This window comes from Carcharhinus amblyrhynchos, chromosome 11 (assembly GCF_965287045.1).
Source record: "Carcharhinus amblyrhynchos chromosome 11, sCarAmb.v2.hapA, whole genome shotgun sequence".
In the NCBI taxonomy this organism is placed as follows: domain Eukaryota; kingdom Metazoa; phylum Chordata; class Chondrichthyes; order Carcharhiniformes; family Carcharhinidae; genus Carcharhinus; species Carcharhinus amblyrhynchos.
This window is the reverse complement of record NC_137334.1, coordinates 95,235,320-95,261,013: the sequence shown is the minus strand read 5'-3', so window position 1 is coordinate 95,261,013 and position 25,694 is coordinate 95,235,320. Positions and strand designations below refer to the sequence as shown.

The 25,694-nt window shown below is 46.1% G+C and overlaps 1 protein-coding gene across 12 annotated transcripts in view; it reads right to left on the bottom strand.

Annotated features, from left to right (window-relative positions):
• tns1b (tensin 1b) overlaps nt 1-25,694 on the bottom strand; it is a 590,459-nt gene that overhangs the window by 33,710 nt on the left and 531,055 nt on the right. For 10 of the 12 annotated variants that reach the window (XM_080199610.1, XM_080199614.1, XM_080199618.1 and 7 more), the window contains 6 exons: nt 24,597-24,666; nt 20,381-20,485; nt 16,840-16,875; nt 8,601-8,781; nt 6,936-7,870; nt 2,114-2,200 (listed from right to left, as the gene is read on the bottom strand). In XM_080199610.1, the coding sequence (XP_080055736.1) occupies nt 2,114-2,200; nt 6,936-7,870; nt 8,601-8,781; nt 16,840-16,875; nt 20,381-20,485; nt 24,597-24,666 (1,414 nt within the window). The remainder of the gene's footprint in view (nt 1-2,113; nt 2,201-6,935; nt 7,871-8,600; nt 8,782-16,839; nt 16,876-20,380; nt 20,486-24,596; nt 24,667-25,694) is intronic. The other 2 variants (XM_080199612.1, XM_080199615.1) reach the window with 1 other exon arrangement.

The following is a 25,694-nucleotide window of genomic DNA, read 5'->3' as shown; positions in this document are numbered from 1 at the left end:
CTTTATATATCCTGCTTGTGAACAGAACTTCCGCTGACCTGACGAAGGAGCAGAAGGTGCTCTGAAAGCTAGTGGCATTTGCTACCAAATAAACTGTTGGCCTTTAACCTGGTGTTATGACACTTCTTACAATGACCAAGCCAGTTCTGAATCCATCCAGCTGGTTCACCCCTGATCCCATGAGATTTAATCTTTTGCACCAGCCTGCCATGAGGGTTTGTCAAATGCCTTACTAAAGTCCACGTAGACAACATCCACAGACGTTCCCTCATCAATCAGTTTTGTCACCTCTTCAAAAAACTCAATTAAATTAGTGATACATGACCTCCCTGCGATAAAACCATGCTATCTGTCATTAACAAGACCATTCAGTTCCAAATGTGTATAGATCCTATTCGAAAGAATCTTCCCCAACAATTTCACTACCACTGATGACAAGGTCACTGGCCAATAATTAGCTGGGTTTTCCTTGCCACTGTTCTTAAATACTGAGGGAGTGCCGCACTGTCAAAGGGTCAGTACTGAGGGAGTGCCACAGTCAGAGGGTCAGTACTGAGGGAGTGCTGCACTGTCAGAGGGTCAGTACTGAGGGAGTGCTGCACTGTCAGAGGGTCAGTACTGAGGGAGTGCCGCACTGTCAGAGGGTCAGTACTGAGGGAATGCCGCACTGTCAGAGGGTCAGTGCTGAGGGAGTGCCGCACTGTCAGAGGGCCAGTGCTGAGGGAATGCCGCACTGTCAGAGGGTCAGTGCTGAGGGAGTGCTGCACTGTCAGAGGGTCAGTACTGAGGGAGTGCTGCACTGTCAGAGGGTCAGTACTGAGGGAGTGCTGCACTGTCAGAGGGTCAGTACTGAGGGAGTGCCGCACTGTTGGAAGGTCAATATTGACGGAGTGCCGCACTGTCAGAAGGTCAGTGCTGATGGAGTGTTCCACTGTCAGAGGGTCAGTGCTGAGGGAGTGCTGCACTGTCAGAGGGTCAGTGCTGAGGGAGTGCTGCACTGTTGGAAGGTCAATATTGACGGAGTGCCGCACTGTCAGAGGGTCAGTACTGAGGGAGTGCCGCACTGTCAGAAGGTCAGTGCTGATGGAGTGTTCCACTGTCAGAGGGTCAGTACTGAGGGAGTGCCGCACTGTCAGAGGGTCAGTACTGAGGGAGCGCCGCACTGTCAGAGGGTCAGTACTGAGGGAATGCCAGAGGGTCAGTACTGAGGGAGTGCCGCACTGTCAGAGGGTCAGAACTGAGGGAGTGCCGCACTGTCACAGGGTCAGTACTGAGGGAGCGCCGCACTGTCAGGGGGTCAGTGCTGAGGGAGTGCCACACTGTCGGAAGGTCAATATTGACGGAGTGCTGCACTGTCAGAGGGTCAGTACTGAGGGAGTGCTGCACTGTCAGAGGGTCAGTACTGAGGGAGAGCTGCATGTCAGAGGGTCAGTACTGAGGGAGTGCTGCACTGTTGGAAGGTCAATATTGACGGAGTGCCGCACTGTCAGAGGGTCAGTACTGAGGGAGAGCTGCATGTCAGAGGGTCAGTACTGAGGGAGTGCCGCACTGTCAGAGGGTCAGCACTGAGGGCGTGTTGCACTGTCACAGGGTCAGTACTGAGGGAGCGCCGCACTGTCAGGGGGTCAGTGCTGAGGGGGTGCTGCACTGTCAGGGGGTCAGTACTGAGGGAGCGCCGCATTGTCAGAGGGTCAGTACTGAGGGAGTGCCGCACTGTCAGGGGGTCAGTACTGAGGGAGTGCTGCACTGTCAGAGGGTCAGTACTGAGGGAGTGTGGCAGTGTCAGTAGCACAATGTGCTCTCTCAGGTGGATATAAAAGATCCCACCCTGAAGAGTCAGGTTTGCCCGCAGTGTTCTGGCCAGTATTATTTCCTCAGTGACAAAACTCTGAACTGATAATTTAAGGTGAATCTCCCCAGACAGACCCTGTATGAACTGAAGCTCTGAGTTTCTCTACTCTCCCTCTGAACATCAGCACTGGAAAAGGAGAAACTAGCTTCTCCTTTCCTCCTGCCCCTCAGTGGGACATCTGAGGCTTTGTCTGCCCCCCTCAAATACCCTCCCTGCCCTCAATATCTTCAAGGTTCAGTTGTGTAGTGCACTCTTGTATACCTTGCTCACGGGAGATGTCTGGTTTGTACCAGTACTTGGATGTGTCTTGCACAAACTTCACATGGGCTCTTGCTTCTGGGCTTCCATCTGAGATAGAGAGAAAAGTAGGACTAAGCAGTGTGAGCAACTGTGGTCCTCTTATTGAAGGAAAGATACTATCTTATTGGAGACAGTTCAGAGAAGGTTCACTGGGGTGAACCCCGGTTTGGAGGGATTGTTGAAATGAGGAAACGTTAAACAGGCTGGGACTCATTGGGATCTCGGGGTACATGTGCATAGCTCCCTGAAAGTTGGCACTCAGGTTGATAAGGTTGTTAAGAAGGCGTACGGTGCGTTAGCTTTTATTGGTAGAGGGAGTGAATTTCAGAGCCGTGAGATCATGTTACAACTGTACAAAACTCTGGTGCGGCCGCACTTGGAGTATTGCGTACAGTTCTGGTCGCCGCATTATAAGAAAGACGTGGAGGCATTGGAAAGGGTGCAGAGGAGGTTTACCAGGATGTTGCCTGGTATGGTGGGAACGTCTTATGAGGAAAGGTTGAGGGACTTGAGGTTATTTTCATTGGAGAGAAGAAGGTTACGAGGTGACCTGATTGAGGCGTACAAGATGATCAAAGGATTGGATAGGGTGGACAGTGAGAGCCTTTTACCTCGGATGGTGATGGCTAACACAAGGGGACATAGCTTTAAATTAAGGAGTGGTAATTATAGGAAGGATGTCAGAGGTAGGTTCTTTACTCGGAGGGTAGTAAGGTCGTGGAATGCCCTGCCTGCAGCAGTTGTGGACTCGCCAACTTTAAGGGCGTTGAAATGGTCATTGGATAGGCATACAGATAACATTGGAATAGTTTAGGTTAGAGGGTCATTAGATTGGTTCCACTGGTTGGCGCAACATCGAGGGCCGAAGGGCCTGTACTGCACTGTAATGTTCTATGTTTAGCAGAATGAGAGGTGATCTCATTGAAACATATTGGACTCTGAAGGGGTTTGACAGGGTAAATGCTGAGACAGTTTTTCCCCTCATGGGAGAGACTGGGACCAGAGGGCACAGTCTGAGAATAAAGGGACGCCAATTTAATACTGAGATAAGGAGGAATTTCTTCTCTCAGAGGGTTGTGAGTCTTTGGAACTCCTTGTCACAGAGAGCGGTGGGGGCAGAGCCCTTGTGTATGTTTAAAGCTGAGATAGGTTTTTGATCAGTAACAGAATCAAGGATTATGGGGAAAGGGCAGGAAAGTGGATACGAGGAATGTCGGATCAGCCAAGATCCTACTGAATGGAGGAGCAGGCTCGAGGGGCTGAAAGACCTACTCCTGTTTTTATTTCTTGTGGTCTGAGGGTTTAAAAACCTGATTTCACTCTCGATTGGTGAGTTCTCCAGCTCTCGAAGTCTGTAAGTAGCTGCCCCAACAGACAGATGGGACAGACATTAGAATGGCACAGGGTTAAGGAGGAAAAATTGGAAAAAGGAACTAATGTACCTACACAGTTATAGTATCAAACAGAAATAAAACATTAATTAATCTTTCCCACCCTACAAACAGTGTGGAGGGAGCTTTACTCTGTATCTAACCCCATGCTGTACCTGTCCTGGGAGTGTTTGATGGGGGACAGTGTAGAGGGAGCTTTACTCTGTATCTAACCCCGTGCTGTACCTGTCCTGAGAGTGTTTAATGGGGACAGTGTAGAGGGAGTTTTACTCTGTCTCTAACCCCATGTTGTACCTGTCCTGGGAGTGTTTGGTGGGGGACAGCGTAGAGGGACATTTACTCTGTATCTAACCCCGTGCTGTACCTGTCCTGGGAGTGTTTGATGGGGACAGTGTAGAGGGAGCTTTACTCTGTATCTAACCCCGTGCTATACCTGTCCTGGGAGTGCTTGATGGGGACAGTGTAGAGGGAGTTTTACTCTGTATCTAACCCCGTGCTGTCCCTGTCCTGGGAGTGTTTGATGTGGACAATCTAGAGGGTGCCTTACTCTGAATCTAACCAAGTGCTCTAACATTGCTGTAGATCTGGAGTCATGTATAGACCCAACCAGTTAAGGACAGTAGAAGGTAATATAGTCAAATTTGTAAATGACATTAAAACAGGTGGGAAAGCAAGTTGCAATGAGGCAATGAGAAATTTACAGATGGATATGGCTAGGTGAGATGAATGGGCCAATATCTAGCAGCTGGAATTTAATGAGGATAAGTGTGAGATTATCTATTTTGGTCAGAGGAATAAAAAAAATGATCTAAATGGAGAGAAACTACAAAATGCTTCAGTACAGAGGGATCTGGGTGTCAGTATTCATGAATCACAGAAAGTATCCAGGTGCAACAGGTAATAGGGAAGTCAAATGGAATTTAGTCATTCATTGCCAATAGAATATAAAAGCAGGGGCATGGTGTTGCAACTGTACAAGGCATTGGTGAAACTGCACACAGTCTGGTCCCTGTACTTGAGAAGGAATTAAATACATTAGAGGCAGTTCAGAGAAGGTTCACTGGATTAGTTCCTAAGAGATTGAGCAGTTTAGGTCCTAACTCACTGGAGTTTAGCAGAATGAGAGCAGGTCTAATTGAGGTATATAAGATGTTAAAGAGGATTGGCAGGGTAGATGTAGAGAGGATGTTTCCTCTGGTTGGACATTCTAGAATGAGAAGCCATCATTTTAGGCTAAGAGGAGTGTGACGATTACAGAAATGTATTTGAGCCATGTTCTTGTGCAGGTTCAGTTATCACAGTTTAATGTACCTGGAGGAGCTGTTCCATCTACTGCTATCCTGTGTTGTTACTGCAGCAGCATAATCGCCTCTAATGGCTAAAATGTTGGTTTTAATCTGATCTAATGCTGTTTAATGTTTTCCCCTGGGATTTTGCAGAATGGGGATGATTAGGATGATTTGCAGTTCTGGTCATGTGAGAGGAAGCTGGGCTTATCGAGAATATTCAAGCTTGGAAGCTGTTTTTGGAATAAAAAGAGAGCAGTGTCTCTCTATTCTCCTCTCTGAAGTTGGAGTCAGGCATCTGCCAGGAGATGAGTTCCTTTTTTGGAGATTCTACTGTATGAGAGTTGGTATTTCTCTGAAAGTTGCTGTTTTGAAAACTACTGTCTGGATCTCTGTCCAGAAATGTTAAAAGGCTGAAACATGAGCATACTTGTTTATATGCTAACTGATTCTGTAGAATCCCATATGTCTATGGGATATTGCTTTAAATTGGAATAACAGAGATAGCTAGATATTGAGGATTGTACCTTCTTATGTTTAAGTATTTTAATTGGTGAACGTTATGCTAATTATTTTTGTTATATTCTAACTGCATTCTTCAATAAAGTTTGTTTTGATAAGACTTCCTTGTGGATCACTTGAATCACATCTGGAGTGAAACATCTTATTCTCACTCTAATGCCAAAATCAAAAGCAAAAGTTTGGGTCTAGGCTAACTGTGTAATACACCTTGGAGTTTCTGGCCTGGCCCTTCAGGGAATTGGGGGCTCTTTACAGTTTAAAATCTTTGGTTTGAAATTATTGTACTGAAAGACAGTGGGTCGTGAGTATATTTGTGTTCAGGTGTTGCATTTGGTTGGTTTAAATAGGGAGTACCTTGTGGAATAATGGCTCTTTCAGTGGCTAAGAGTATCCTGGATGTGAAAGAGGTCACTTGGAGTGGTTTACAAAAGGTGGTTAAAGCAAAGCTTTTAAAATTGGCAAATAAGGTGCAATTAAGGTTACCTGAAGAGTTGAGGAAGGCGGAAATAATTGCAGTGATAGCTCAGCATTTAAATTTGCCAGAAACACAGTCAGAATCATTGGAAATTGATAGGATTCAATTAAAAATGAAACAGCTTGAATTTGAAGCAAAAGCAAGAGAGAGAATGGAACAGCAAGCAAAAGAATAGAAACTGCCCGAATCACAGGCAAGAGAAAAAGAAAGGGAAAGAATAACCCTGCAAGAACAAGAAACACCAGCAAGAGAGGAAAGGGAAAAAAAGATAGAATATGAACTTCAGAAACTGGAACTGAAGAGTGAACATCAATTTAAAATGGTGGAGCCAAAGGTAAAATTTGGGAGTAGTGGTGGGGACAGTGAGGAAGAGTAAACCCATCGTAGTCAAAGGCCAGGTGGGGATCTGTTTAAATATGTCCAAGCATTGCCAAGGTTTGAGGAAAAGGACGTAGAAGCCTTTTTCATTTCATTTGAAAAAGTGCTTAAACAAATGAAATGGCCACAGACCATGTGGGTATTGAAACAAATTTGTTAGGTAGAGCTAGTGAAATGCTTGTCTCTCTATCAGAGGAGGTATCTGTGGGTGAAAAAAGCCTTTTTAAGTGCATTATGAACTAGTGCCAGAAGCTTACAGACAACGGTTCAGAAGTCTAAGGAAGGAAACTGGTCAAACGTACATATAGTTTGGAAGGATCAAACAAGTAAATCTGACAGATAGATAGGGCCTTGAATAGACCAGATGTATGATGCTGTTAGGAAAGGGTAGCAATTCTCAAAGTAGTGAGAACTCATATGGAAGGGCAGAGAGTTAAAACTGTGAGCTTAGCAGCAGAAATGGTAGATGATTATGATTTAGTTCATCATTCAAAGTTTGGTTTCACCCTGTAAAGCAAAGAAACTGGCGAAAAGCAAAATCCTCAGGTGGTAAGGGAACTCTCATGGGAGATAATAAGGTTAAAAAGAAATACGGGAGAGTGAAAGAGAAATGAAAAGCCTCAGATGTTACTTCCTCAGAGAATTCTAATAGCTTAATTAAACATGATCACAAAACCACAAGAGACAAGATGCAGTTTTTTTCAAATATGGAAGTGAAATGACCTTCTTACCATGCAGAGAGAGCTTGGAGAAGTCAGGTAATGTGTGTGAAAAAGCTACACTTGGATAGCTGCCTCCACTTGGGCTCGACATCCCACTGGAGATGGGTGAGTTTGTCTTTCCATTGATTGTGGCATAGTTGGTTGAGCTGTTGGAGCGGTCACCACTTGACATTCGCCTCTTCTCTGGCAGAGCAGGTTGAGGGCTAGCAACTGGACATCCTCGGGGTGGAGAGGAACCACTGGGTCCCTGTGTGGTTGGTGTGACAGTGAAAACCGCTGCAGAGGCAGGGCTGCTTGTGGCCGAGTTGTAGTAAGCCGGTGAGACGGGGAAGCCTGGTGTTCCAGGTGAAGCGTATCCCGAGGAACTCCCTTGGCGTGACAGTGCTGGATACCGCTCATCCAGCTGTGCTGTTGGAGTTGAATAGCCGTACAAAGGGTATGGCTCCAAGACTGGGCTGCTGGGGGTGACTGGCGCACTGGCACTAACAATACCAGGGTATCTGGACATAATCGGGCTACTTGATGTGCCAGTCTGAATGCCATGAGCACCCATCGGGTTCCTGGTCATACCTGGGCTTCCAGGAGGCATCACTGTCCCTGGACTGATTATTCTCCTGCTCAAGGAAGGGCTTGAGGGGGCGTTAGTGGCCATTGTCCGATGGAGAGACTGTGGGCTGCCAGACAACCCATGAACTCCTGTCACAGCCCTATCTTGGTGAAGGGCACCCGGGCTTAGTGAAAAGTCAGCACCTATGGCAAAGCTTCCTGAGGAGCTGCTAGTGCCCGGGGCTGAAAGGTTTGATGGGGTGGTGTTGAGATAGCTGCTCTCAGCAAGGGACGGATGTGAGAAGCTTGCTGATCTTAAACTGGAATCCAGACTTGGCTGGGCTGGAGTGGTGTGATGCCCATTGGCACCTGCTGATGGACAGCTTGTGACGAAGGCACTGAGGAAGTTAAAAAAAGACAGAATCTGTATGAGAAAGAAGCATTAACACAGTTTGAGCTGACAATCTGTCCCACTGGCACTGACCATTCAGGCTTTCACAGCTGCTGACTGTGGATTTTCACTAGAATTGCAGCAGGACTTGCCCCGGTTCCCACAGTCAGCGGACAATGTTGTAAAGATTGTTTGGTATTTCTGGAAAGATCCCCGGAGATACGGTTAAATGCAAACCGTTTATTGGTAATGATGTACATATCCAAGGCGTTGCCAGGGCTGCTGTTTCCATGTCGGCTCATTCCAGACCCTACTCCACATGCAGTCATTATCATGTGATTCTCTATATAATACTATAGATGGTACAGTTCCCCATTCCACATTAAACCTTCCACTGCTGAATACCCTTGTCCTGCAGACACAAGACCTCCCTGAATAACAAAACAAACATCAATAATTGTCAGAAATGCCCCATCTTCCAATCAAAAGGAGTGATCAAGCAATTTGGATCTCCCACTGAAAAATCAATCAAGTTCCTGTTGTTGGCTCAGTGTCTGAGTGCATCTCCTGGTGCAGAGCTGACTCACAGGCTCTGATCCAGTTACACTGAATGAACTGATCTCTCCCAGTGTGGGACTGAGCCTCAGACACAGAGCAACAGGCTGGATATCAAACCAGGGAGCTGGTGCCTATGTAAGTCCTTTACCCTTCCACTCTAGCTCATTGATTCTCCTCACCTCTCCATGCCAAGCAAAGGGCTGCTACTTGAGACCAGACTGGGGGAAGTGAATGTTGAGGTGCAGGGTATGATCCTGGCTGGGGGGTCGACCATGTAGCTCTGAGGCGCGGGAGAACTTTGTAGATTGCTGCCCCCGACTGTTGCCGTCCTGACAACTGACTCCACGTAGCTTCTGGGCTCTGCAAGAAGAAACAGAATGGGAAAAGCAATGATTCAGAGAACCTAGAAATCAACCGATTGCACAGGGCAGAGCAGAACCCAGGCTCTGATAGCCCTCTGGAAACATTCTCTCCTCATCTTTGTCAAATCTATCCTGATCCTGTCTTCCATTTTGCTCCAGCCACTCAACACCCTGTCACACAGAGTGAAACACATCACATTTCTCCCTCTCTTTAGCTCAAGAGTCACAGGGACTCAAGACATGAACTGTGTTTCTCTCCTTAAAGATGCTGTGGACCCTGTTGAGTTTTTCCAACATTTCCTGTTATTGTTCTTTGTTTACTGGGTATAACACTGTTTATATAAGATAATCAAACTGCCTACTGGAGATAACACTATATATTGTATAATAACACACTGTGCATCACTGGGTATAACGCTGTATATATTGTATAATAACACAACATTTGTTATTGGAACAAACACTATGTGATAAATAATAATACGGCCTGCACTGGGTATAACCTTGTACATATATACTGTATAATAACACATGGTGTGTCATAGGGTATAACTTTGTGTATGTTATAAAATAATAGGGAAGCAGTGGCATCGTGGCATTGTCACTGGAATAGTAATCCAGACACCAGAGTAATGCTCTGGAGATCCAGGTTCGAATCTCACTATACCACAGTCGATGGTGAAATTTGAATTCGATAAAAATCTGGAATTACAAGTTTAATGATGACCATGAAACCATTGTTGATTGTTGTAAAAATCCATCTGGTTCATTAATGTCCTTTAGAGAAGGAAATGTGCCGTCCTTACCCGGTCTGGCCTACATGTGACTCCAGAGCCACAGCAACGTGGTTGACTCTTAACCGCCCTCTGAAATGACAGAGCAAGACACTCAGTTCAAGGGCAATTCGGGATTGGTAACTGCCCACATCCCATGAATCCTTGGTATTTGGGCATTGGTGGGATGCTTTCGGGGCTTCGTTGTGGAATCAGTCTGTTGTTATCCTAGAATGTTTATCAAGGAACATCCTAAGGGATTTCTGAAGCACAGAGGCACGCCTAATGCAAGATTCTGAAAAAATGTGGGAAATTAGTCATCTGAGGCAGACCTATTTACTGGGTATAACTGTGAATAATATAATGTCATATAATGTCTTAATGTATTATATATTATGTAATATTAATCACAATGTCTTAAGTTACATCAAAAAATTAGAGGCCTCCCCCAAGACATTGCCAATTAAAACGTCCATAAAGTTTATTTATTTATTAGTCACAAGCAAGACTTACATTAACACTGCAATGAAGTTACTGTGAAATTCCACTTGTCGCCACCCTCCGGCACTTGTTTGGGTACACAGAGGGAGAATTTGGCATGGCCAATGCATCTAACCAGCATGTCTTTGAGACTATGGGAGGAAGTCAGGGCACCTGCAGGAAACCTGAGCAGACACGAGGAAACTCCACACAGACAATGACCCAAGCCAGGAATCGAACCTGGGTCCCTGGCACTGTGAGGCAGCAGTGCTAACCACTGTACCACCACTGTGATGTCAGGGTGCAGGAAAACTTCACACAGGAATGAAGAACTAACAATGTGGTTCTAGGGTGATTAAAACAGGCGCATTAAGAGAACAAGATAAAGAACATAAGAACATAAGAAATAGGAGCAGGAGTAGGCCATCCAGCCCTTCGAGCCTGCCCCGCCATTCAATAAGATCATGGCTGATCTGTCGCTGCTCAGTTCCACTTTCCCGCTTTCTCCCCATAACCCTTAATCCTCTCTCTTATCAAAAATAAAGGAAGAACCAATAAGAGGGGCATTGACAGAAGCAGCAATTGACAGACAGAATGAGAGAAACCAAGACCGAAAAAAATAAAGGAGATAGTCATTGATAGAAGAGAGATATAGGTCAGAAAGAAACAGGGGGAACAAACAGGGAAAGAGCAGGAGAGAGAAAAAGCAGTGAGGCAAGGAAAGTGTGAGAGAATCAGAACAAACAACTAGCAGGCAGAGCAGAGACAGAGCGATAGATAGGGGGAGAGAGAGACAGTGAGCACAGCTAATAATGATATAACGAGGCAAAAAGAAACAAGCAATTAAATGGAAAGAGAAGTAGAATGAGAGAAAGAAAGAGAGAGGCACATCGGAACAAAAACAGGGATCAACTGGTGAAGGAGAAGAGGGAAACAGTGAAGCTGGAATATAGAGATAGTCGCCTACATACCAATTGTTGTCAGGTTCCAGTCGCGAGATATCTGCAAGTGAAATGTTAAATCCACCAGAGCCAAAGGCCAGCAGCATCGTGCTGCCTCTTCCGAGTAAGCACTGTCCCTCTGAGCTCTTGAAAGTTTGACCCGCACAGCTCTGGCAAATTAAAGGCTCTCTCCCCTTCACTCTGACATCCTTCTCCTGTTCACTATCCTGCATTCACAACTGGACAGGATGCAGTGACTCTCATCACTCCTGTCAAGTGAGTTTCATGAATGCGTGAAGTTTGTGAATTTAAATTGTGACAGAAAAGCGACAATGAAAAATGTTTTCCCATGAAAAGATGTCGGCACTCATTGAAACTCAATCACCATCCCTCGGCAGAATCATTTATTCAATTATTGCTGCATATTTTGTGTCTTGCTTTGGCTACATTGAGCTACCAAGCTTGTTCATGGTCCAGTAGTCTGTTGATTAACTTTGCCCTAATTTCAACAAGTACACTGCTTGCCTTGTCTTCAATTCTGCAGTGTTCGCTTGGGTCCACATGCTCCCTTATACATTGTAGAGAGATACAGAGAGGGGAGATGAGAGAGATGCATGTAGAATTTAAATAATGGAAGATGGAAGATGGGCTCAGAGCCCTGGGCACAGTTGCTTGAACTAAAATTTGCTTTAAAATGATGATGGGCATGGAGCCTGGTGAAAAATTCTGGAACAGTTCTCCAATCTGTCTGGCTCCCTCTACAGCGCAGTTTGGCAGTTTCTCATTTCTAATGGGCATGTTCAACATCCCTCGTTTGATTTAAGACAAAGGGCTAACAGAGAGCCCGGCTCCTTACCAAGGCACGTAGGTTAACAGAAAGACAGGCCAGAAAGACTGCATTCTCCAACTTCCAGCAGCTCCCTTCATTCCCCCAGACCCTTCAGTTGCCGTGAATGCCAGCAGCACTTGTGAACAAGGGATCAGAATCCAGGCTGGATTTTCAACGTGTCAGCCAGCACTTAGATAGAATGAGAGCAAACCTTCAAAGATGTAAATGGACAGCTAGTCATTTAGCTTTGGAATGATATTAGTCTCACTGTTGATATCAGACTCAGCTTAAGTTAAACTGGTTATGAAGATCTAGTTTGTTAGGGATTTTGTTTCATTAATTATTCAGATCACTGGTTATGGAGGATTATCAGTGAAAATTATTGTTTACTTGGACTTAATGTTTTTTCAGCCTGTTTAATTTTTGATCAGGAATAAAACTGATTCAATTAATCAATTGCTGAATCCCAAACCATTGTCCTCACATCCAACCATCTCCCTGTCTCCTCTATCTCAATCACACTCACCCTGTCTCTATCACACTCCCCTTGTCTATCTCTCTCTCCCTCTTCCCTCATTTCTATCTCACTCCCCTTGTTTCAATCTCATTCTCCCGTCTTTATCTCACTCCTTCTGTCTCTATCGCATTTCCCATTTCTATCTCACTGTCCCTGTCCCTCCCTCACTTCCCCCAGTCTCTATCTCATTCCCCTTGTCTCTCTCTCTCTCTCTCATTTCCCGTCTCTGTCTCACTCCCCCTGACTCTATCTCATGCCCTCTGTCTCTATCTCACTGCCTCTGTCTCTATTTCACTCCCCCTGTCTCTATCTCGCTCCCTCTGTCTCTATCTCACTCCCCCGGTCTCTATCTCATTCCCCCTGACTCTCTCAAACTCGCCCTGCCTCTATCTCACTCGCCCGTCTCTTTCTCTCACTCCTCCTGTCTCTCTCTCTCTCACTCCCCCCGACTCTCTCACTCCCCCTGTCTCTATCACATTCCCCTTGTCTCTCTCTCCCTCACTCTGCCTGTCTCTATCTCACTCCCCCTGTCTCTATCTCACTCCCCCGTCTCTCTCTCACTCCCCCGTCTCTTTCTCACTCCCCCTGTCTCTTTCTCACTCCCCCTGTCTCTATCTCATGCTCCCTGCTTCTATCTCACTCCCCCTGTCTCTATCTCACTCTCCCTGTCTCTATCTCACTCCCCCGTCTCTCTCTCACTCCCCCGTCTCTTTCTCACTCTCCCTGTCTCTTTCTCACTCCCCCTGTCTCTATCTCATGCTCCCTGCTTCTATCTCACTCCCCCTGTCTCTATCTCACTCTCCCTGTCTCTATTTCACTCCCACAGGGCTAAAAAATAGAAATTTTAACAAAAGATTGAGAATTAATGGGCATTCATTATCAGTTACAGTAATAATAAACAGTAGCAAAATCTAGAAAATTAAAAAGTCAAAAAAATCTTAAATTTGCCATTAATTATTTGATCAGAAATATGCTGGGATTTAGGTAAAGAATAAGGTGGATACAAGGACAATGGCAGAGAGAGTGAGGGAGCGAGGGAGAGTCAAAAGAGAAGAGGGTGAAAGGAAACAGAGGGGAGGAGTGACAGAGATTGAGACAGTCAGGAAAGGGACAGAGAGAGAGCCCTTGCCAGGGCTCAACAGCCGGGTGGGCACAGAAACACCAATCACACCTAAAATAAATATTCCTTTCTCTCACACTCTGCTCAGACTGTGAGGACTCCTCCCCTCCCTCCCTCAAACCTCAAACTATGGTCTCGTAAAGGCTTAATTCTAAAACTATTCTAATAATCGTTACTGAGCGTGTGTGCAATGATGACAGGAGCAAGAGAAGCAGTATATTTCCGTCCTGATGTTCTGTTATTCTATATATAGTAGTTAAGTAAATAAAAGTACTTTTAAGGGAAGAACCTTGCCTCGAGTCAGATCTCTTGTCAGACTAAGACATCCAATGTCTTCCAAAACAAACCAACAATAACAGATGGTGGGAGCAGTGACTACACCCACAGAGAAACAGTGAAAAAGGTCAGGAAATAGCCCAAAGACAAGCCCAATGTTAAGAAATAGAGATAGTTTTAAATAAGTTATATCTTTAGTTATGGGTGTTAGGAAGGAACTATAGCCTTAAGTTTAAGTGTGCTTTATATTTCTGCAGTGGATTGTTAAGGAAGCTAAAGTTTAGTTTCACTTTAAAAGATGCCTGCATTTTAACAGGGTTTTATGAGTCGAAGGCAAACAGAGAGCATAGCGAACAGGACAGTTGCCTTGTAACAGTGATACATTGGGGAACAGAAGACAGTTTTAGTTCAATTGAAAGAATGTATCCCAGATGTAAGCAAATGTTCAATGAAATTGCTAGAATAAGCATGAAGGAGATTGCAGAGACCAGGTCTCATTAAAAAAAAGAACAGAAATGTCCCAAAACCAGGGGGAGACAGAACAAAGTTCCAAGAAGACCTTCTAGTCAGAGGGAAAGAACAGGGATCTGAAAAAATATCCTGTTCAGTGATGTTAAGAGTGAGGAACAGAGGAAAACTTCAAAAAGACAAAGCTGCAGGAAGCAGATGTAAAGCAATAATAAGCTTGCGAGAAGCTAGAGATTCAAGGAGACCCAAAGATTGGTGACTCTTTAATACAGGCCTAGGAAGCAGTAGCGTTCAGATGGCACGGCTGGGTATCTGAGAGACTGGGTGGAACGTGTTGTTTGAAAGCACGTGGTGCTCCAGAGCAGAGAAACATCAAAAAGAAAGGTTGAAACCCTGGAGGTGGGCCTTTGGTGATGATATCCAAGGGAAAGCATCTTTTGGGAGAAAACTCAAAGATTGGAACTCTTGTGTGAAAGTCAAAGTTCCAGTGAGGAACAATTGGTTCAGTGTGTTAAGCATCTGGGGGATTGATGAGAAATCTGCAGAAATTGTTTTGGATGGCATCAATAAGTTGCTTTCAGCATGTGGTGTATCTGGTCACAATTCATGGACTGTATTTATTGAGAAGATTGGAGTATGAGATAGCTTTGGTAACTTGTATTATCTGTATAACTCTGTATATATCTGTAAATATATAGTTGTGGGTGAAGGAGAAGTGTAATATTGTCCATCTTGTTTAATAATTGTTTTATATATAAGTTTATTGGCAGACTCCTGTGATTCTGTTCAGTAGCCACTCTCCACATTTCTAAGAAAAATAAAATTGGATTTATCAGGTCAGGTGCTACCGTGGATCTGAGCTGTTTAGTTGCAACATCAACTACAGCAGCAGAGAGTTGACTCCTCGATAGTACCAGGAAAAAGTCAAAATCTCGTTTTACACTCCCTCCCAACCTTTTCGACCAATGTTACAACATCATCTTCCAGAATTCTTCACGCTCGTGTTTCAATATCCCATTTTATTAATAGACATTCTGTCCTGTCATATGGAGCTACTGTGAAGAGTATGGGCAGTAAAATGTTCACTTTGATGGCACAATTGACCTGTCCCCCTGACTGTGGCAACATTTACATAACAGAATGAGGCAAACTACCTTTTGCCGTTGTGTTAGAGCTGGAACACTGCAGAGTGTTTACAGTTAGAATCATTTCTCAAAAATATCTAAGTGTGACATCACGAGCCAACATGTGTCACAGCAGTTAATAACAAAACATTATCTCCTCTGTGGAGGAAGCTAGACACTATGTCTAACCCCATGCTTTATCTCCCCTGTGAGTGTTTGATGGGGACAGTGTAGAGGGAGCTTTACACTGTATCAAACCCTATGCTGTACCTGTCCTGGGGGTGTTTGATGGGGGACAGTGTAGAGGGAGCTTTATTCTGTATCTAACCCCGTGCTGTACCTCCTGGGAGTGTTTGATGGGGGGGACAGTGTAGAGGGAGCTTTACTCTGTATCTAACCCCGTGCTGTACCTGTCCTGGGAGTGTTTGATGGGGGACAGTGTAGAGGGAGTTTTACTCTGTATCTAACCTCGTGCTGTACCTGTCCTGGGAGTGTTTGATGGGGGACAGTGTAGAGGGAGCTTTACTCTGTATCTAACCTCGTGCTGTACCTGTCCTGGGAGTGTTTGATGGGGGACAGTGTAGAGGGAGCTTTACTCTGTATCTAACCCCGTGCTGTACCTGTCCTGGGAGTGTTTGATGGGGACAGTGTAGAGGGAGCTTTACTCTGTATCTAACCCCGTGCTGTACCTGTCCTGGGAGTGTTTGATGGGGGACAGTGTAGAGGGAGCTTTACCCTGTATCTAACCCAGTGCTGTACCTCTCCTGGGAGTGTTTGATGGGGACAGTGTAGAGGGAGCTTTACTCTATATCTAACCCCGTGCTGTACCTGGGAATATCTGATGGGGACAGTCTCTGTCTTGATGTGTCTGCTTCTATGAGCCAGAAGAGTCTTATGCCTGCACCCCCTTAGTGTTGTGCTCTGTGATATGAAATGCAGGATCTCCTCCTGCCTCTCGTGCGCTCACACCTCCTACACCGAATTCCGGGAATACTCAGCATTGGAGGTCCCAGCCTCCAACGTAGATCTGAGTTGATTGCCTGTATGAGGGGTGTTTAGAGTTTCTAGCAGTGCAAGTATGTGTGTGATGTATTTGCCTCCTTCCTGCAAGCGTTCATATTCCAAAACCTTCTTCATCTAATCCACACTTTCCCTTTCACAAGTTGCTGGTTGATGGATCTGAAAACCAGGTGGAGAAGACAGTGCATTTCCAAAACTCAAACTCGCAGCTGCTCCTCAAATTCCAAAAAATGTTTGCAGCATCCTCCCATAACCCCCGACTTCACCCTCAAATGTGGAATGATGTCCAGCTGTCCCCAAGCAAACAACTGGTAACAGAGAGATGAGTAAATTGAGTTCCAAGCTGCAGAAATGGAGATGCATTTTCTTGTTCTTTGTATGATTTGAATGATTGGGTTCACACAAAGGCCTGAGGTCTAATGTCAGCTATGGAATGTACAGCTACTAGGGAGGATTTAAATGACTGTGATTGACAAACAGGATGGTGGGTTTGAACAGAGCCCCTTACCTTCTCCCTCTCCATCTACTGGACTACTGTCTCCCTCTGAGGAGATAAGAAGACAGACAGAATGTGAGGAAAGTGAATCCATACCTGTGTAAGCTCACAACATTCCCTACGATAACCAGGACAAGGCCCTTCAGCCCCTATGTCTGTCTCACCATTTAGTTACATCTTGGTTGATGCGTTCCTGAGCCCCAGTTCTCTGCCTCTCTCCTTTTCCTGCCTTATCCAAAAAAAAACCTGTCGATCTGAGAATGAACATTTCAGCTGGGCCCTCCCCCTCCCCGAGTATCGACAGCCTTTTACTGGAGAGTGTTTCTCATCCTCAGGAACCCTTGTGTGAACAAATATCCAAACATCCCCATGGAAAGTCACCACACAGAATCATTTATTGACTATAAAATCCTCAAACAAATCATCTTCAATTATCAAAATTCATGGAATTGCAAACCAGACCAATATCAAATAACTCTCAAAGCCCTCAGGCCATTTAGTGAAAGGGCATCAGAAGCTTTTTGATTCAAAATCCCTCAAAAAGGTGTTTATGAAATCTCCTCATTTGTGGTCCAGATGGAAAGAACTTTTTCCACAGACTGGGCTGTATCTGAATGTTCTCTGTGTCCTGATCCTGCAGTTCCAATAAATAAATTAATTGTCCGTTGAGAGACATGGCAACAGAGCGAGGGAGGATCAAATGTACTATTTTCAAATATATTCTGATGATGGGACAAGTGTAATCCAACTACAGAGCTGTGGGAAAAAAACATCACTGTGAAGGGATCAGTACTGAGGGAGTGCCGCACTGTCAGGGGGTCAGTGCTGAGGGAGTGCCGCACTGTCAGAGGGTCAGTACCGAGGGAGTGCCGCACTGTCAGAGGGTCAGTGCTGAGGGAGTGCCGCACTGTCAGAGGGTCAGTGCTGAGGGAGTGCCGCACTGTCAGAGGGTCAGTGCTGAGGGAGTGCCGCACTGTCAGAGGGTCAGTACTGAGGGAGTGCCACACTGTCAGAGGGTCAGTACCGAGGGAGTGCCGCACTGTCAGAGGGTCAGTGCTGAGGGAGTGCCGCACTGTCAGAGGGTCAGTACTGAGGGAGTGCCGCACTGTCAGAGGGTCAGTGCTGAGGGAGTGCCGCACTGTCAGAGGGTCAGTACTGAGGGAGTGTTGCACTGTCAGAGGGTCAGTGCTGAGGGAGTGCCACACTGTCAGAGGGTCAGTACTGAGGGAGTGCCGCACTGTCAGAGGGTCAGTACTGAGGGAGTGTTGCACTCTCAGAGGGTCAGTGCTGAGGGAGTGCTGCACTGTCAGAGGGTCAGTGCTGAGGGAGTGTTGCACTGTCAGAGGGTCAGTGCTGAGGGAGTGTCGTACTGTCAGAGGGTCAGTACTGAGGGAGTGTTGCACTGTCAGAGGGTCAGTACTGAGGGAGTGCCGCACTGTCAGAGGGTCAGTACTGAGGGAGTGCCACACTGTCAGAGGGTCAGTACTGAGGGAGTGCCGCACTGTCAGAGGGTCAGTGCTGAGGGAGTTCCGCACTGTCAGAGGGTCAGTACTGAGGGAATGCCGCACTGTCAGAAGGTCAGTACTGAGGGAGTGCCGCATTGTCAGAGGGTCAGTGCTGAGGGAGTGCCGCACTGTCAGAGGGTCAGTACTGAGGGAGTGCCGCACTGTCAGAGGGTCAGTACTGAGGGATTGCTGCACTGTCAGAGGGTCAGTACTGAGGGAGTGTTGCACTGTCAGAGGGTCAGTACTGAGGGAGTGCCACACTGTCAGAGGGTCAGTACTGAGGGAATGCCGCACTGTCAGAGGGTCAGTACTGAGGGAGTGCCGCACTGTCAGAGGGTCAGTACTGAGGGAGTGCCGCACTGTCAGCGGGTCAGTACTGAGGGAGTGCCACACTGTCAGAGGGTCAGTACTGAGGGAGTGCCATACTGTCAGAGGGTCAGTGCTGAGGGAAAGCCGCACTGTCAGAGGGTCAGTGCTGAGGGAGTGCTGCACTGTCAGAGGGTCAGTGCTGAGGGAGTGCCGCATTGTCAGAGGGTCAGTACTGAGGGAGTGCCACACTGTCAGAGGGTCAGTGCTGAGGGAGTGCCGCACTGTCAGAGGGTCAGTGCTGAGGGAGTGCCGCACTATCGGCATCCGAGATGCTGGAAGCATCTCAGATCTCTCATATCTCACATCTTTCCATTCCTTCACCTTCTCTCCGTAACTTCACACACTCTTCCTTTTCAGATACAATCTAATTCCATTTTGAATGTTTTGATTGAACCTGCTAGCAGCACACAGTCAGGCAATGCATCAAACCCTAACTACTCACTGGGTGAAAAAAATCGTTACTGATAGATAATTTGTCAATGCCAGGAGAAATTGTGCTGTAAGTGAAGAGTGCTTTTTAATTTTTTGGTTTTGCTTCTTTTGCCAATGACCTTCTGTGTGATCTGATTATTGACCTTTCGCCGATTGGAAATCATTTCTCTTTATTCGTCTAAACACTTTCAGAATTTGAACACCTCATTTAAATCTCCATAATCCAATCTGCTCTTTGGAGAACACCAACTGGGAGTCACAAGCCACACGCATCAGAAACGAGATGGGCGAAAGATTGTGAGCAAGTGTTTGAATTGGCCTCTCTGGGGTATTAACTGTCCAGCTCAATCTGCATGCTAGCCCAGCGCCAGAAGGTTTTCCCAGGGACTGGAATGCTTAGAGCACTCCCAGCTCCTCCTGTATCTCCAGGTTAACCTTATTCCCTCATCCTTGATCCCAGTCCAGTGAATCCCCTTGAATTCTTTTTGAATCCTTTGTGTTCTTCAAGGGTGGAGCCTGAAATTTAATGCAGTTGTTGGGGATGAACTGGTGTTTTATAAAGATTCTGTCACCTCTGATGATTTGTGTACATTCGCCTCTGGCTGTCTCTCTCTGTTTCTGTGTCCCTTTTCAAATTGTTCCATTTATATTGTTTCTCCTCAATCTTCCAAACAGAATGAATCACTTGACACTTTTTTGGATTACACTATGCCTGCTACCTGCCAGCCCATTCCGCCAGCCAGCCTTCGCTACTCTCCTCACTTGCAGTTTTCCCTGGTCGGTCTAAGTCAAGGAGGATAATTTTATCTCCCTAAAGTAGGTGGCTTTGGTAAGATCACAGGTTAACAAATGCAGCCTCCCTCACCTGATGAAGGAGCAGCACTCCGAAAGCTCGTGATACCAAATAAACCTGTTGGATTTTAACCTGGTGTTGTGAGACTTTTTATTGTTCATTTTTAATACATTCTGATTGGGAAGTCCCAACCATAGTAAACAGAGCAGGTAACAGATGGTCAGCAATGTCGGATCCATGGGATTTTGCAGTATTTGCTACCCTCTTCTCCATCTCCTTCTCGCTCTCTCTGTCTCCAGCTTTCTTCTCCCTCTCCATCTCACCCTCTGTTTCCACCTCCATGTCTGTCTTCCTCTTCACCTCTGCCTCTTTCTCTCTCTCTCACTCTATGTTTTGTTTTTCTCTCTGTGATGCAGCTTTGTGTAGGGTTGTCTGTGTTAATGGATGACCTTACCCTGTCCGAGAGCTGCTGACTGGAGGAGAACATCAGCTGGGTTGTGAGGTTTCAGGCCCAGTGCAGAGAGTGGGGTCTTAGCTAACCCTGGTGGTGACCGGACAGCTGCAATAAAACAAGAGGTTTAAAACTTAAAAAAGGAGACAGAGAAGGGAGTCAACTTGATAAATTGTCAGTATTCTCCCAGTGGGAGTGACAGGTTGGAAGGCGGGGGAGCTGGGCAGTCCGAATAGTGCTCTAAGCATTCCAGTCCCTGGGAAAACCTTCTGGCGCTGGGCTAGCATGCAGATTGGGCTGGACAGTTAATACCCCAGAGAGGCCAGTTCAAACACTTGCTCACAATCTTTCGCCCATCTCATTTCTGACGCGTGTGGCTTGTGACTCCCAGTTAGTGTCAGTGTCAGGAAATTTAGCCCCAAGGCACAGGACGCAGAGACACAGTCTATTGGGACACAATCTGCTGGGACACAGGATATAGTCTGCTGGGACACAATCTGCTGGGACACAGGATATAGTCTGCTGGGACACAATCTGCTGGGACACAGTCAGCTGGGACACAGGGATACAGTCAGCTGGGACTCAGTCAGCTGGGACACAGGGATACAGTCTGCTGGGACACAATCTGCTGGGACACAGGGATGCAGTCTGCTGGGGCACAGTCAGCTGGGACACAGGGATACAGTCTGCTGGGACACAATCTGCTGGGACACAGGAATACAGTCTGCTGGGGCACAGTCGGCTGGGACACAGGGATACAGTCTGTTGGGACACAGTCAGCTTGGTTACAGTCTGCTGGGATACAGTCTTCCGGGAAATGGTTTGTTGGGATACAATCTGGGACAGTCTGCTGGGATATAGTCTGGGACACAGTTTGCTGGGATAGATTCTTCTGGGACACAATCCGCTGGGATATAGTCTCCTGGGATGACGTTGACTGAGTTGCAGTTGGCTGGGACATTGCCTGCTGGGACATAGTCTCCTGGGATACAGTCTCCTGGGACATAGTGTATCAGTGTATGATCTGGAATACCCTCTGCTGCCAGGGAATCCTCAGGACGGCGGGGGAGGGTTGGTCATCATCAACGGGACCTGAAGAAGCTGCCAGCAGGAATGGTTGGATAATTTTGGCCACAGAGTATTTCTTAAATGGTGAGAGGTTGGGCAATGTGGACCATCAAAGGGACTTGGCTGTCCTCGTTCATCAGTCACTGAAAACAAATGTGCAGATACAGCAAACAATGAGGAAGGCAACCTTTATGATTCTGATGGTTTGCGTACTGGAATAAGGATGTTTTACAGTATCTGTTTTGGGTCTTGCAGAGACTGCACAGGAAGTATTGTGTGCAATTCTGGATTCTTGCTGAAGGACTTTCCATAGAGTGAGTGCAATGAAGATTTACATTGCACTCCTGGGATGCAGGGATTCTCCAATGAGAAACGATTAAATAGATTGGGCCTTTCTTTTTTAGAATTTAAAGATGTGATCGCATTCTGCATAAACAATTCTTCCAGGGCTTGACTTTTTCAATTTGGGAAGGATGGTTCCTCTGGCTGGGAGTTCTCGAGCCAGTGAACACAGTTTCAGAATAAGAGGTAGGCAAATTCAGACTCAGGTGAGGAAGAAATTCTTCAATCAGAGGGTGGTAAATCTTTGGAATTCTCTATCCCAGAGGGCTATGATAGCTCAGTCATTGGGTATGTTCATAACAGATCGATTGATTTCTACATATTAAAAATATTAAGGGATATGAGGATTGATCGGGAAGTAAAATATCAGCCATGGTCTTATTCATTGATGGAGCGAGCAGGATCGTAGGATTGCATCATCTACTCTGGCTCCTCATTCTAATATTCATATGACGAGTTTGGAATTGATACTGGGCCATAGGGAGAGAAAGGGGCAGTGGGATTAGGTTGGGGATTGATACAGGGCTATGGGGAGAGAGAGCGAGGTAGTGGGATTAACTTGGCCATTGATACTGGGCTATGTGGAGACAGCGGAAGAGTGGTAGTGAATTCACTCACCACTCTGAGTGAAGAAATGTCTCCTCATGACATGAGAAGACTTTGGCGGATAGGATCAAGGAAAATCCTAAGGCTTTCTACAGGTATGTCAAGAATAAAAGATTGGTTAGGGCAAGATTAGGGCCAGTCAGAGACAGCAGTGGGAAGTTGTGCGTGGAGCCTGAAGAGATAGGAGAGGCACTGAATGAGTATTTTTCGACAGTATTCACACAGGAAAAAGTCAGTGTAGTCGAGGAGAATTCTGCAATACCAGGTAGTAGACTAGACGGGGTTGAGGTACATAAGGAGGAGGTGTTGGCAATTCTTGAGAGTGTGAAAATAGATAAGTCCCCTGGGCCAGATGAGATTTACCCCAGGATTCTCTGGGAGGCTCGGGAGGAGATTGCAGAGCCTTTGGCTTTGATCTTCATGTCGTCATTGGCTTCAGGTATAGTGCCGGAAGACTGGAGGATAGCAAATATTGTCCCCTTGTTCAAGAAGGGGACTAGAGACCATCCTGGGAATTATTGACCAGTGAGCCTTACTTCTGTTGTGGGCAAAGTTTTGGAAAGAATTACAAGGGATAGGATTTATAATCATCTAGACAGAAATAAATTGATTAGGGATAGTCAACACGGTTTTGTGAAGGGTAGGTCGTGCCTCACAAACCTTATTGAGTTTTTTGAAAACGTGACCAAAGAGGCGGATAAGGGTAAGGCAGTTGACGTGGTGTATATGGATTTTAGCAAAGCGCTTGATAAGGTTCCCCATGGTAGGCTACTGCAGAAAATGCAGATGCATGGGATTGAGGGTGATTTAGCAGTTTGGATCAGGAATTGGCTAGCTGATAGAAGACAGAGGGTGGTGGTTGATGGGAAATATTCAACCTGGAGTTCAGTTACAAGTGGTGTACCTCAAGGATCTGTTTTGGGGCCACTGCTGTTTGTCATTTTTATAAATGACCTAGATGAGGGTGTAGAAGGATGGATTAGTAAATTTGCTGTCAACACCAAAGTCGGAGGAGTTGCAGACAGTGAGGATGGATGTTACAGTTTGCTGAGGGACATAGATAAGCTGCAGAGCTGGGCCGAGAGGTGGCAGATGGAGTTTAATATGGAAAAGTGTGAGGTGATTCACTTTGGTAAGAGTAACAGGATTACAGAATATAGGGCTAATGGAAGGACTCTTAGTAGTGTTGACGAGCAGAGAGATCTCGGGGTACATGTGCATAGCTCCCTGAAAGTTGGCACCCAGGTTGATAAGGTTGTTAAGAAGGCGTACGGTGTGTTAGCTTTCATTGGTAGAGGGATTGAATTTTGGAGCCGTGAGTCATGTTACAACTGTACAAAACTCTGGTGTGGCCGCACTTGGAGTATTGCGTACAGTTCTGGTTGCCGCATTATAAGATGTGGAGGCATTGGAAAGGGTGCAGAGGAGGTTTACCAGGGTGTTGCCTGGTATGGTGGGAAGGTCTTATGAGGAAAGGCTGAGGGACTTGAGGTTATTTTCATTAGAGAGAAGAAGGTTACAAGGTGACCTGATTGAGACATACAAGATGATCAAAGGATTGGATACGGTGGACAGTGAGAGCCTTTTACCTCGGATGGTGATGGCTAACACAAGGGGACATAGCTTTAAATTAAGGCGTGGTAATTATAGGACGGATGTCAGAGGCAGGTTCTTTACTCAGAGGGTAGTAAGGGCGTGGAATGCCCTGCCTGCAGCAGTTGTGGACTTGCCAACTTTAAGGGCGTTCAAATGGTCAGTGGATAGGCATATGGATAACATTGGAATAGTTCAGGTTAGAGGGTCATTAGATTGGTTCCACTGGTCGGCACAACATTGAGGGCCGAAGGGCCTGTACTGTGCTGTAATGTTCTATGTTCTATGTTCATTTCTGTCCTCAGCTGTCTACTTTGTGACCCCCTGGTTCTGCACACCCCAATAACATCCTTTCTCAGATAAGCAGACCAAAACTGCACACAATATTTCAGGCGTGACCTCACCAACGGCCGGTATAATTGCAGCAAGGCTATGGAGAGAGAGCAGGACAGTGGGATTCATTTGGTGGGTATATGTGTGACGTTTGGCAGGCTGATTTGACACAGATAATCTTTTCTGTTTCCTTCACTTTCCACAATTCTGGGAATGCAGGAATTCACTGATTGAGGTAAAGAGTAAAATATATCACCCAATAAAAAACAGTTCTCACCCCCACTGCTGGGACTGGTTGGTGATCTTTCCATCTCTTCGAATGCTTCTCTGTAGCTGTGCATGTTGGGCTGGTAAAGACAGAGCGATACAAAATGATGAAGACAGTTAAAAGATAAAAGCAGCAAAATAAGTCTCACTTGCTGGCTCTGAGAGAAGTGTAAGATTCGAATCTAAACACTCTTCATCTTCAACTCAGGTGTGAGTCTGCACTCAAAGCATTATCAAATCAAACAGGTGCAGGCCATTCAGCCCCTTCAGCTGTTACACAGGGGCATCAGAGGCCATTCAGCCCTCAGTTGATAATGTTGAGCGGACTGGATAGTTTTGAGTGTATTTGGCAGCTTTGAGATCACTGGATAGCATAGCGTGTACATTGAACCACAACTCTGTCTGGTTTAAGATATTAATGATAAAGATGAAGCCTGTCCTAAGGGGAGGGTGTTAAACTGGGGGAGGGCTAGATACAACCGGATTAGGCAGGATCTTAAAGATACAGACTGGGGTAAGCTGTTTGATGGCAGGTCGACGCTGGGTATGTGGGAGTCTCTCAAGGGAAAACTAAAATCTTTGCAGGAAAGACATGTGCCGGTCAAGAGGAAGGATGGGAAGGGTAGGATTAGAGAGCCGTGGGTAACTAGGGATATTGAGGACCTGGTCAGGAGGAAGAGGGAGGCGTACATTAGATCTAGGCATTTGAGGACAGAGATAGCGTTAGAGGAATACAGAGAATGTAGGAGAGAACTTAAAAGGGGCATCAGAAAGGCAAAAAGGGGCCACGAAATGGCTTTGGCGGGTAGGATTAAAGAAAATCCTAAGGCATTTTACTCCTATGTTAGAAATAAAAGGATGGTTAGAGGGAAGATTGGTCCTCTCAGGGACAGAGGAGGGGAACTATGCTTGGAGCCTGGGGGAATGGGGGAGATCCTGAATGAATACTTTGCGTCGGTATTCACGCAGGAGAGGGGCCTGATGTCTGGTGCTGTGCTTGAGGAGTTTGAGGATCCGTTGAGGGAAATAGTCATCACGAGGGAAGAGGTGTTGGGACTTTTAGACAGTATAAAGACGGATAAATCTCCGGGGCCTGATGGCATCTATC